This window comes from Bubalus bubalis, chromosome 3 (genome assembly GCF_019923935.1).
Source record: "Bubalus bubalis isolate 160015118507 breed Murrah chromosome 3, NDDB_SH_1, whole genome shotgun sequence".
Classification (NCBI taxonomy): Eukaryota; Metazoa; Chordata; class Mammalia; order Artiodactyla; family Bovidae; genus Bubalus; species Bubalus bubalis.
In genome coordinates this window covers 137,052,552-137,065,173 of record NC_059159.1, presented here as the reverse complement: position 1 = coordinate 137,065,173, position 12,622 = coordinate 137,052,552, and the positions used below count along the sequence as shown (strand labels likewise).

Genomic DNA, 12,622 nt, shown 5'->3' with positions numbered 1-12,622 from the left:
AGTGGGTTGTTCCTCAGGATGGGTTTTGACGGGAGAGGGAGTGAAGATGAGATGTAATTCTCTTGAAATTTCAGGCAGAAATTTCTGTGGATATGCCTTTTTCTGAGGGGAGGGGCCATAGTTTTTATCAGTTTGTCTAAGTGCTTAATGGCCCAAAAGCTTGAGTCACCATATTATATTAGAGTGAAACACATGTTTAATGACAGACATGAAAGTGTTATTTTTACCTTTAATGAGGTTGCAAATCTGGCATCTGAGACTGTAATAAACTGGAGAGAGAACATTCTTTAGGAAGGGATGTTTTCAAATATGTATTGAAGCTTAAAGTATATGAGAAAGGCACCAGAGTTAGCAGCTCTTTACCTAGTGACATCATGTATGACTTAAGTGGACTCTTGTTTAAAATCCAAGTTCTTTTTATTTTGTGGGATGTTTCAGCAAAGGATCTATTCATCTTGACTCACATCTACTTTAATTACTGAGTTGAGTTGTGACATTCTAATTACTTTCATGGTAACATGTGGATCATCAGTATCATTTTTAAATTCTTTTTTATGACTTCTTTCGGCTTCCTCTCATATTCGTAGCGGTTAAAAACTTTGCCATTTTCTTTTGTTCCTCCACCCCCCACTCATCTAGTATGTCTCTTTTACTAAAAAAGTAAAGATTGATAAAACCAACTCTGTTGACTGTCTCTCCTAATCTTCGAAAAATTTGGCTGCTGTTGCACCCGCCCTTTTATTCATTCTGTTGGCCTGAGAGAGGGCTCCCTCTTCTTGTCCAAGGGATTCTTTTTATTGCTATTTCAGTTTAATGCCTCTCAGTTATCTCCTCTTTGGCTTATGGATAGGCCTCTTTTATTCAGTAAATATGTATTTGGAAGAACAAAGTGACAGGATGGATGTAATCACTGTCCTCACGGTGCTTACAGTGTATTAGAATTGCTCAGTGTACCTCATCCTTACTAAATTCTACTTTGTTCTGTATCTCCTTCTGGTTACTACTTCTTGCAAGTATGATTAGTTAGTTTACTGTCCCTCTCCCTCATTCATCTTGGCTTTTTCCAGTCCAGGGTTCTAAGCTCTGTTGGCAGTGGTCACCAGTGACCTCCTAGTTTCAGAGTTCCAGTGGACCTTCGATTCACACAGTGATTTTTTAAATTCTTGAAAATATTAAAGGGTTTACTTTTTTATTTTAAATGTTCATGTTGTTTGCTATTTTTTAGCAAATAACTTTGCTATTTTTCTGAGCGTATATGACTGTCAGGAAAAGTTAGGGAGATGGTGCTAAGGTGGGCTGCAAATTACAGTGTCTCTAGCCACAGGTCTTGTGTGTTAGAGACTGCAGTGTCTGCAGTTGGGTGTTGTGTAGGTTGTTTACATAAATGAGAGTTCTGTCTCCTCCATCCTTGACGTTGGGCTACTGTTTTGCTAGTATATGATATGAAGGCAAGAGTTACTCACTGGTTTGATTTGTAGGCTCTGTACCCTAGGAAATAAGCAACTGGGGCTCACTGTGTTGGATCTCATTGGTCTGTAAAACCTTTTCAAGTTTTATTTCTGATTCTTAAAATGGGGATTATGCCAAATTCTATAGAGTGTTGAGTATTACAGTGAGTAATTTAAATAAAACATTTAGCTTGTTGTTCAGCATGTAATAAATTTAAATAAAAAGTTGCTGTCACTATATAAACATTATAGTTGAGCCATATTACCTTTTATGGGGAATAGTAATTGGTTTCTTCCCCCTCACTGTTGTTTATGTTTCTGTGGACCCACCACTGATTATACTTTATCATATATACAAATTCACTTATTAAGATGGTCAAAAACATTTTCTTGGAGGCGTCTCTTTGGTGTCTCTCTGTTTTCCTGCTCTGATTAGGTTTGATTGCTCTGTAGGCGTCCTGTAGTCAAGATGTCATCTTGATAATTTTTCACTGTCATCTGAGGGAGCCACCTCTCCTGTCTCCTGTGTTAGACCTCCTTCTTATCCCCTAGTTTTTGGCAATCACTGATCTACTTTCTCTAGTTTTGTCTTTTCTAAAATGTCATAAAAATGGAATCATACAGTATGTAGCTTTTTAAATCTGGCTGCTTTCGTTTAGTATAATGTATTTGAGATTCATTCATGTTCAACAGTTGGTTCCTTTTTATTGCTAATTAATACCTGTATAGATATGCTACATGTGCTCACTCTTTGAACACATTTGGCATATTTCCAGTTTGGGGGACCATGAATAAAGGTGCTGTGACTTTTCAGATTATTTTTTAGAAAAATCGCCTGTGGCCATCCCAAACTACAAGGAGGCTGAAAAATTTAATATTTAGCTTTCACCCTCTTTGCAAGAGGACTGCGAGAGAAAAAATATGTTGTAAAGGGATTTTAGTAGGTAATGCATGGGGTCAGTTGCAAATGGCCTTTTCTTGGTATGCTGTTTCAGAGGTTTTGTTTGTTCCAGGAGCTTCCTGATTCCTGAGTATGAGGTCCACAACCTATTTCTGTCTTCACATTGATTGGAATCTTTGCTGAGTATAGGATTCTAGGTTGGAAATTATGCTCTTAAGGCATTGTTGTACTGTTTTTTAAATTGGGGTAAAGTATACAGAATTTACCATTTTAACCATTTTTTAAGTGTACTGTTTGTATACTTTGTTAAGTACATTCACATGGTATTGTGGCCATCCATCTTCAGAACTTTTTACATTTCTTCCTCAACAAAAATTCCATACCCATTAAACAATAGCTCCCCATTTCCCCAAGCTCCCAACCTCTGGTAACTATTATTCAACTTTGAGTATGAATTGGACTACTCCAAGTAACTCATATAAGTAGTCATAGGATATTTGTCCTTTTGTGGCTGGCTAATTTTGCGTAGCATAATGTCCTCAAGGTTCATTCATGTTTGTTGCATGTGTCAGAAATTCCTTTTTAAGGCCGAATAATATTCCATTTTATATTTATACTCCTTATGTGCTTAACCTTTTATCTGTAGATAGAAACCTGGGTTGCTTCCACTTCTGAGCTGTTGTTAGCTGTTTTTAGCTATGAACATGGGTGTACAGTTACCTCTTTGAGACCCTGCTTTTAATTTCTTTGGTTTATACCCAGAAGTGGAATTATTGAATGGGATGGTAGTTTTACTTTATAGGAACACAATACTGTTTTCCATAGTGGCTGCACCATTTTATATTCTTACCAGTGGTATTCAGGATTCCATTTTTTCTGCATCTTCTCTAAAACTTATATTCTGTTTAAATTTTTTTTTTTAAATCATAGTAGCCATGCTATTCAGTGTGAAGTGGTGTTTTGTTGTTGTAATTGTGTTTTGATGGCATATTGAATTATGTGCCTGGCACTTAGTTGCTACTGAGTAAGTGTTGAGTAAATAAAGGAAAATTACAGTTGTTTTTGTCTCATTGGAAGATTTGTTATTTATAAGTGGTTTTTGCCTTAAGGTATAGCTCGCTCCTAGACATCACATTTTGAATTAGATTATTGGCAGTAAAGTCTCCGCTAGACATAATATTGCCTTTGGGTTCAGATACCAACTGCAAATGGAAAGAGGCAGCTAAAACTACATATATTAATAGTAGTAACTATATACACTTGTCCCTTGGCATCTTGCACAGGATTGGTTCTAGGACCTCCCTCAGATACCAGAATTTTGTGCATGCTTATCTCCCTTATAGAAATTGCATAATTGGGACTTCTCTGGTGGTTTAGTGTTTGACTGTATGCTTTCACTGCACAGGACATGGGTTTGATCCCTGGTCAGGGAACTAAGATCCCCCATGCCAAAAAAAAAAATATGGCAAATAATATTTCTTGAATATAACCTACAGGCATCATGCTGTATACTTTAAGTCATCTCTGGGTTACTTATAATACCTAATACAATGTAAATGCTATGTAAATAGTTGCCATAGTGTGGCAAACTTGAAGTTTTGCTTTTTGGAACTTCCTGAAAAAAATGTTTTTCTAATATTTTCTATTTGTGGTTGGTTGAATCTGTGGATGCAGAGGGCCAACTATATAGTGGTAAACTAATTGCTGGTTAAAATTGAGATATTTTATATTTTTGTTTAGAATTGCTATAATCATCGTTGAGAGTAGTGTTTGTACATGGCCTTTACTATGTTGAGGTATGTTCCTTCTGCGTCTACTTTCTAGGGAGTTTTTATCTTAAACAAATGTTGCATTTTGTAAAAAGCTTTCTCTGAATCTATTGAGATGATCATATAGCTTTTATCTTTCAATTTGTTAATATGGTGTATCACATTGATTTGTTATGTTGAAGAATCCTTGCATCCCTGGGATAAAGCCCACTTGATCATGATGTATGACCTTTTTAATGTGTTATATTCTCTTTGCTAGAATTTTGTTGAGGATTTTTGCATCTATGTTCATCAGTGATATTGGCCTGTAATTTTCTTTTTTGTGGCATCTTTGTCTGGGTTTTAGTATCAGAGTGATGGTGGCTTCATAGAATGAGTTTGGGAGTTTTCCTCCTGCAATTTTCTGGAAGAATTTGAGCAGGATAGGTGTTAGCTGTTCACTAAACTTTTGATAGAATTCGCCTGTGAAGCCATTGGCCCTGGGCTTTTGTTTGTTGGAAGACTTTTGATTATAGTTTTGATTTCCGTGCTTGTGATTGGTTTATTCATATGTTCTGTTTCTTCCTGGTTCAGTTTGGAAAGATTATACTTTTCTAAGAATTTGTCTAATGAGATGAACCTGGAGCCTATTACATAGATTGAAGTAAGTCAGAAAGAAAAACATATGTATATTAATGCATATATATGGAATCTAGAAAGGTGATACTGGTGCTCCTATTTGCAGGGCAGCAGTGGAGATGCAGACATAGAGAACAGACTTACAGATATGGAGGTGGGGGAGGGGAGGAGAGAAAGGAGAGGATGGGATGAATGGAGACAGTAGCATGGAAACATATACACTATCATGTAAAACAGATAGCCAGTAGGAATTTGCTGTATGACTCAGGGAGCTCAAACCAGTATTTTACAACAACCTAGAGGGGTGAGATTGGATAGGAGGTGGGAGGGAGTTTCAAGAGGGAGGGCACATATGTATACCTTTGGCCAATTTATGTTGATGTATGGCAGAACCAATGCAATACTGTAAATCAGTTATCCCCCAATTAAAAATAAGTTAATTTTAAAAATTGCTATAATCGTAAACTGTAGACATTTAGACTGCCTTGGTAAAATTGGCTTAAAAGCTACCAGGGGAATCTTAAATCCTTAGTGGGTAGTTTCTTGAGAATTTCCTTTCCAGAGAATCTTTGTTTTATCTCATATTTCTTCCATATCCCTGAATTTTATCCTTGCTGTTTTTTTGTAATCTGGAAGTTTTGCTTACCATGTCTGATTTCTTGCAGATTTTCTATTTTGTGCATACGTTATTTTGTATATACTGTATATGATGACTTCGGTGAGCAGTGACCGGTCTAGAGGTGCTCGGGAAAAACCACAGATTTCAGCGACACAGGCAACACAACTACAGAAACAAGTGGTACAGGTAAGTTTTTGTGGAACTCTTGTTTTCTTTGTTTAAAATTACAGAAATTAAGGGGCATATATGCATTCATGTTCTCCTTTGTAGGAAACCCAGGATTTTGAAACTTGTTTTTAAAAAGATAGTTTAGGGATTTCTCTGGTGGTCCAGTGGTTAAGAATCCACTGCCAAAGCAGGGAACACAGGTTCAATCCCTGGTCTGGGAAGGTTCTACATGCCATGGAGCAACTAACCCTGTATGCCACAAGTACTGAGGCCCACATACCTTAGAGGCTCCACAGTGAGAGAAGTCACCACAATGAGAGAAGTCACCACAATGAGAGAAGTCACCACAATGAGAGAAGTCACCACAATGAGAGAAGTCACCACAATGAAAGCCTGCCCACCACAACTAGACAGTAGCCCCCTCTTGCCACCATTAGAGAAAACCTTCACACAACAACCGAGACTGAGTGCAGCCAAAATAAGATAATTTTTTTTTTAAAGAAAAAGATAGATTAAATTTTTTAAACAAGTAAATAGTCTGTAATAGGAAAGAGGAAGTACAGATTCAGGTAAAGTTGTTCCTTAACCGTTTAATCCTGAACTTTTTCCTGCTACTTATTAGCACCTAGGCTGTCTCCTTTTTGTTATTAATCTAGGTGTGCCCCTGGAATGTAATATGAAAATCTCAAGTGGAAAACAATGGAAAACAATACTCTGAAATAGAGAGAAATCTGAATTACAAGATATTTTTTAAAATGCTGTCTTTTCTGGGACTTCCCCGGGTGGTTTAGGAGTTGGGACTCCATGCTTCCACTGCACAGGCATGAGTATGATACCTGGTTGGGGAGCTGAGATCCCACATAATGTGCAGTGTGGCAAAAAAAAAAAAAAAAAAAAAAAAAAAGTGAGTTGTTGGGAATGGAAACTGTCTTTATCTCCCACCCAAATAAAATTTTTGGAAAGCCGCCCATTGAGCTTTGAGAAGGATTTCTAGACCCTTAGATTTCTGATTTCCAGAGAATCAAAGTCTACAGAATGGAGGAAGGTGGACCACCAAGTATTGTCTCTACTAGCTTTTCCATTGGCCCTTTAAGTGTGGCTCATTTTATAGAAGAAAAAAGCTGCCCACTGAACTTTTAGAAGGATTCCTAGACACTTAGATTTCTGACTTTCCTTATAAAAAAACGTTTGGTGAGAATTTCTCAAAACAGTAAAATCCTTAACCCTATTCTGGAAAGTGTTTCTTAAGGGAGCAACCTGAAATTGGGGGTAGAACGTGTGTCCCTCATTCCAGAAGATACTTCCTGCCCAGTCTAAATGTCTAATGGTAGAGGTGCACTGAGACACCCTATCGAGACAGCAGGGTGTAAGAACATGAACTCTTTTGAATCTGAGTAAACCTGGGTTTGGGACCTAAGTTTACTACTTTACCATTGAGATGTTATTACTTAAGTCTTTTTGAAGCTCAGTTTAAAAGAAAAATTGCTTGGAGAGTTAGAGAAACATTTTGAGAGTGGTACATATAATTTCTGAATATCCTTCTTCTGGATTTCCCCCAGATTTTAACATTTTTGCCATGTTTGCTAATTTATCCTGTTCTCTCTCCTTCTACAAAGGAGAACCTACACACAACTTTTCCTTCAAAGTTTTTGAGAATAAATTGCAGATATGGTGCATCTCTACCCCTAAATATTGCAGTATGTAATTTTTAAAAAAGTGAAGTGAAGTCGCTCAGTCTTGTCTGACTCTTTGCGACCCCATGGACTGTAGTCCACCAGGCTCCATGGAATTTTCCAGGCAAGAGTACTGGAGTGGGTTGCCATTTCCTTCTCCAGGGGATCTTCCTGACCCAGGGATCGAACCCGGGTCTCCTGCATTGCAGACAAACACTTTACCATCTGAGCCACCAGGGAAGCCCTCATTTTTAAAAAAAAAAAAAAAACCAAGGATCTTATTTTATGTAGACACAAAACAATTATCAAAAATCAGACAATCAGCTCATCTAATGTAACCTGTACATTGTATTCATATTTCCCCAATTGTCCCAATAGTGTCCTTTTTAGCTAATTAAGTCCTTGATCATACATTGTATTTAGGTGTCAGTTCTCTTTAGTCTTTCTTTTTTGAAACATCATTTATTTATTTGGCTGCTGTGGGTCTTAGTTGTGGTACGTGAGATCTAGTTCCCCGACCAGGGCGTGGATCCAGCTGCCTGCATTGCGAGCACGGAGTCTTAGCCACTGGACCACCAGGGAAGTCCCTCTTTAGTCTCTTTTAATGTAGGACTTCCTCTGTTTCATGACACTGATGTATTTGAAGAATATGTGCCATTTATTTATAGAATGTCTTCCAGTTTTAATTTGTCTGATACTTTTTCATGATTAGAGGAAGTTTATGCATTTTTGGTAGAATTACCACAGAAATGATGATCTGTACTTAATGCATCATATATGATGTATAGAACATAGGTTTGTCTTATAAACTGGTAATTTTGTCACTTGATTATCTACTATCATGTGAGGAGATAGAAAAGCACTCTAGTTTTAAAAAATGTAAAATGGAGTGTGATAATGTTAAACTTAAAAAGTTATTTTATGAGGAAAAATGGGCTTATTTGGGAATAGTAGAGAATTGCAATTTAGAGTAAGCAAGCTATTGCAGAAACCATAGTCAAGTCTCAGAAACAGAGGAACCTTATTTTATAGAGAAAAATGAGGAAGTTGGGAGGGGTTGTTGTGAACAAAAGTCCATTAGAGAAAAGTGAGGTACAGGGTAATAAGGGTTTCTCATTAACTGAGTTGCTGAAATAGTTGATTTCTTATAGGGATGCAATGTACATCTTTTCCCATTGGGGCCTACCTGCCATGTTAGTTTTTCCTGTAATTGACCTTTAGTGGTACTGCCTGAGAGTTTCCCCTTCTGGTCTCCTGATTCCATTTTAGTGAATTTTCCCTTTATTAATTTCACAATATTTACTTTACAGAATGCTTGGAAGGAATTAGAAATTATTTAAGTTCTATTCAGGAAGTGGTAGCTTTTACTCTTGTTGTGTATTCTGCATATGTTATGAAGTGAATAATAATAATTGAAAATTTAATGAAAAAGGCCTGGTTACTGAAAGAACCCAGTATTTTGCTTATAACGCAACTGTTAAAATATTTAAGCAAAAAGAATAGTTCTTAATTGTTGTTCAGTCGCTAAGTCATGCCCGACTGTTTATGGCCCCATGGACTGCAGCACGCCAGGCCTCCTTGTCCCTCACTATCTCACAGAGTTTGCTCAAGTTCATGTCCATTGAATCGGTGATGCCATCCAACCTTCTCATCCTCTGTTGCCCTCTTCTCCTTTTGCCTTCAGTCTTTCCCAGTATCAGGGTCTTTTCCAATGAATCGGCTGTTTGCATTAGGTGGCCAAAGTATCGGAGCTTCACATCAGTCCTTCCAGTGAATATTCAGGGTTGATTTCCTTTAGGATTGACTGGTTTTATCTTGCTGTCCAAGGGATTCTCAAGAGTCTTCTCCAGCACCACAGTTTGAAAGTGTTAATTCTTTGGTGTTCAGCCTTCTTTATGGTCCAACTCACATCTGTACATGACTACTGGAAAGACCATAGCTTTGAATATACAGACCTTGTTGGTAAAGTGATATCTTTGCTTTACACTGTCTAGGTTAGTCATAGCTTTCCTTCCAAGAAGCAAACATCTTCTAAGTAATTAATTATAACTAACAATACTTGTCTTTAGATGGTGGGCATAAGGGTGATTTATAAAACAAAATCTGACTTCATTGTATTTTCCAAATCAACTAGGTGACAGATCCAGCCCAAAACTTTTGGCTGCACTAGGAAAGCTATGAACACATTGTTCATTGTGAAAGTAGCTTTAGCTTATTATGAGCCAAGTGAATGGAAGAGAGATCCAGAGGTAGAGAGTTAGTAATGCTGTTTTTCTTGGCAAGACTTTTGTTTTTCCACTCAACAGTTGTGTGGTGGATGTCACTAATGTTTGTTGTAGGGGAGGGTGTGTAACCTTGTTAACTTACCCCTTGATTCTGCTTTTGCCCTCTGATTTCAGAAGCTGAACAGATCTCTTGACACATTCTAGAGCTCAGCCTGGCAACTTTCCTATCATACTCTTAATTTGGTGCTTTGGTTATTGAATATTTAAAGTCATTTTCTCTTGACTAGGGTAGTCAGCAAAGGAAAAGAATATTTAAGGTTTTGATTTAAAATGCCTTATGTTTCATCAGTATGCTGTGCTAGTGTTGCAATACTGGACTCCTGTTAAGTGCATCAGCTGTGTTGTGTCTAGATGGTCCATAATCTTAGGGATAAAATGATGATACCACTGAAGAGAAGTACAAAGAATATTTCAGTCATAGTATTTAAGCTGAAAAAGCTGAGTCTGAATAAATTAGTGATTAGTATTTACCTTACATATGGTACTGAAGAATGATTTTATGGTTAGAAATGTATGGATGCAAAAATATCAAAATGAAAATAAGGAAATATATAGAAGCCCTAGACTATTGCCTGCAGCAAAATGCTGTTGGCAGTAACTTTTCTGCTTATAGTCTTTAGTGAAAGTTCATCAACTTGAGTTTTTCTTACTAATATTTTATAAGATATTTTAATCGAGTTAGAGGAGCGTTCTTTGTAACTTGTGTATATTAAGGAAGCACAGACAATTCTCTAGCAATTTTTAAGTTTAAATATTGCTGCCTTTAGAGGTATTATTGTGGCTATTTCCCTCCCTGCCCTATTACTTTTAACTGATCCCACATCCCTTTTCAGAAAGATATTATAGCCAGAGTCCCTGTCCTTGGTGTATCATATACTCTGTAAAATTGTTGTATGCCGTATTTTCTCTGTGAAATGTCTTGAACTAGGCATATTCCGCTAATAAACATCATACAGTGAGTGAATTTTTCCAACTGGTCTGTGGTTCACTTTCTTGGATATTTTCCCCCATTTATTGTGTGTGTGTGTGTTTATTTTTTAAATGAAGTCTAGTTGATTTACAACATTGTTTCAAGTATACAGCGGAGTGACTCAGTTATATGTATGTATTTCAGGTTATTTACCATTATAGTTATTAAAAGATACTGAATACAGATCCCTTTGTTATTTAGTAATTCCTTGTACCTTAACTATATTTTGTATAGTAGTTTGTATCATTAATCCCATACTCCTAATCTATCCCGCCTCCACGTCCTTTCCCCTTTTTAACTGTCACTTTTGTTTTCTATGTCTGTGGGTCTTGTTTCTGTTTTGTATATACGTTCATTGGTATTATTTATTAGATTTCATATATAAGTGATATTGAATAGTACTTGTCTTTCTCTGTCTGATTTCATTTATATTTTTAATTTTAGCTCCTGTTTAACATCTGTTTTTCCCCCTTGGTTTCCTTGGTCCTTTATTTTTTACCTTCTTCCAGGCCTTCTTTTCTGGTCTGCTGAAATTCCGCCCCCCTAATATTTTATTATGAAAATGTTCAAATATAAAGAGAAGGTGAAAGACTTGTACAGCCAACACCCACAAGTTCACAATTACCTTTAAAAAATTGTTTATGTATTTATCTGTCTACCCTGGGTCTTCGTTGGTGTTCATGGGTTTTCTCTAGTTAGAAAGAGCTGGGAGCTACTCTCTAGTCGTGGTGTGCAGGCTTCTCATTGTGGTGGCTTCTCATTGTTGCAGAGCACAGGCTGTAGGGAGTGCAGGCTCCATAGTTGTGGTGCATGGGTTTAAGTTGCCTTGCGACATGTGGAATCTTCCTGGATCAGGAATCAAACCGGTGTTGCCTGCATTGGCAGGTGGATCTAACCACACACCACCCGGACAGCCCCCTCACAATTACCTTTTTGCTCTATTTGTTTTTATCACATTAGACTAGCTATCCATCATGTTATCTTATTTTTTTATGCATTTCAAATACATTTATACGATATACCCCTGGACACACTTGCTTATATGTCATTAACTAGAGCTTAATATTTGTCTAGGTTTCTCTCTCTCTTTTTTTTTTTTTAGGTGAAATTTACATACAGGTGCATTTAAATGTATCAGATCACTTAAATATATTTTAAAATATATTTTGTGTATACATTTTGAGTAACCCAGTCTCCTATCAAGATACAGAACATCACCTTCATCCCAGAAAGTTGTGCTCATTTTATTTTCTTGGTATAGATACCTGCTTAGGGTTCTGGTGATTTTATGTACTATTGACTGCTTTCCACTTTGCCCTCCATTCTCATTTCTCTCATTCTGTGTGCCTCTTTTCATTGGATTCTCACAGGTTTCTTAGGACGAATGTAGGCAGAGTTCTCCCAGATCTTGCACTTGTTGTGGTCACTTTTCTCAGACTGCAAGTACAAAGTGATAAAAGAAACATCTTTTACATCCCTTCCTTCTCTTGGCCACACTAGCCTGGACTCTCATGACTGCTTTCTTAGACTGTTCAAATAGCTTCTTCCCTAGTTGGGAGGCAGCATGATTTTTAACACTGGATACCCCACACCTCTGGTAGTTAGGAGGCCTGTGCCAGTAACACCCAGCATAAAGCATGAGTAAATTACATAGGGGTGCAGTATGGAGTTGAACTGGATTACTACCTCTGAGATCTTCCTAGCCATAAAACAGAAGCTGTACTTTGTGATTTATTAATTTTTATAATAGGAACTTTTGGATCTTATAGGAAGATAATTCTTCATTGATGAACAGTTTCCTGATGGTTATTTACCAAACTACTGTTGGCCTTATACTGTATAATACTTGTACTATGTCTTTCTCAAGTTTGGGCATTTTCCTGAGAGACAGAGATTGAGTGAGTGTATGTGTGTGTATGTGTGTGTTGGCATTTTAGCCATAAGAATTTAGTTCATGCATACATTCTACTTTCCTCACTTAATTGTTGAAAGACTTTGTCTGTTTAGACCCTCCAGTACAAATGGCTGGAACAAACATCCTTATTTTGTTCTTGATGTTAGGAGGAAAGCTTTCAGTTGTCTTTCACCAGTAAGTAGATTGTTAAAGTTGTTGGTTTAAGTTAAAGTTGTTATTAAGTTGAGGAAGTTCCCTTCTATTTCTGATTTGTTGG

General features: G+C 37.1%; 1 protein-coding gene across 4 annotated transcripts in view; it reads left to right on the top strand.

Moving 5' to 3' along the window:
* The window catches only part of UBAP2 (ubiquitin associated protein 2), a 119,395-nt gene that overhangs the window by 26,856 nt on the left and 79,917 nt on the right, over nt 1–12,622 (top strand). For all 4 annotated transcript variants that reach the window (XM_044940192.2, XM_044940194.2, XM_044940193.2 and 1 more), the window contains exon 2: nt 5,402–5,541. In XM_044940192.2, coding sequence (XP_044796127.1) covers nt 5,443–5,541 — 99 coding nt within the window. In that variant the 5' untranslated portion in view covers nt 5,402–5,442. The remainder of the gene's footprint in view (nt 1–5,401; nt 5,542–12,622) is intronic.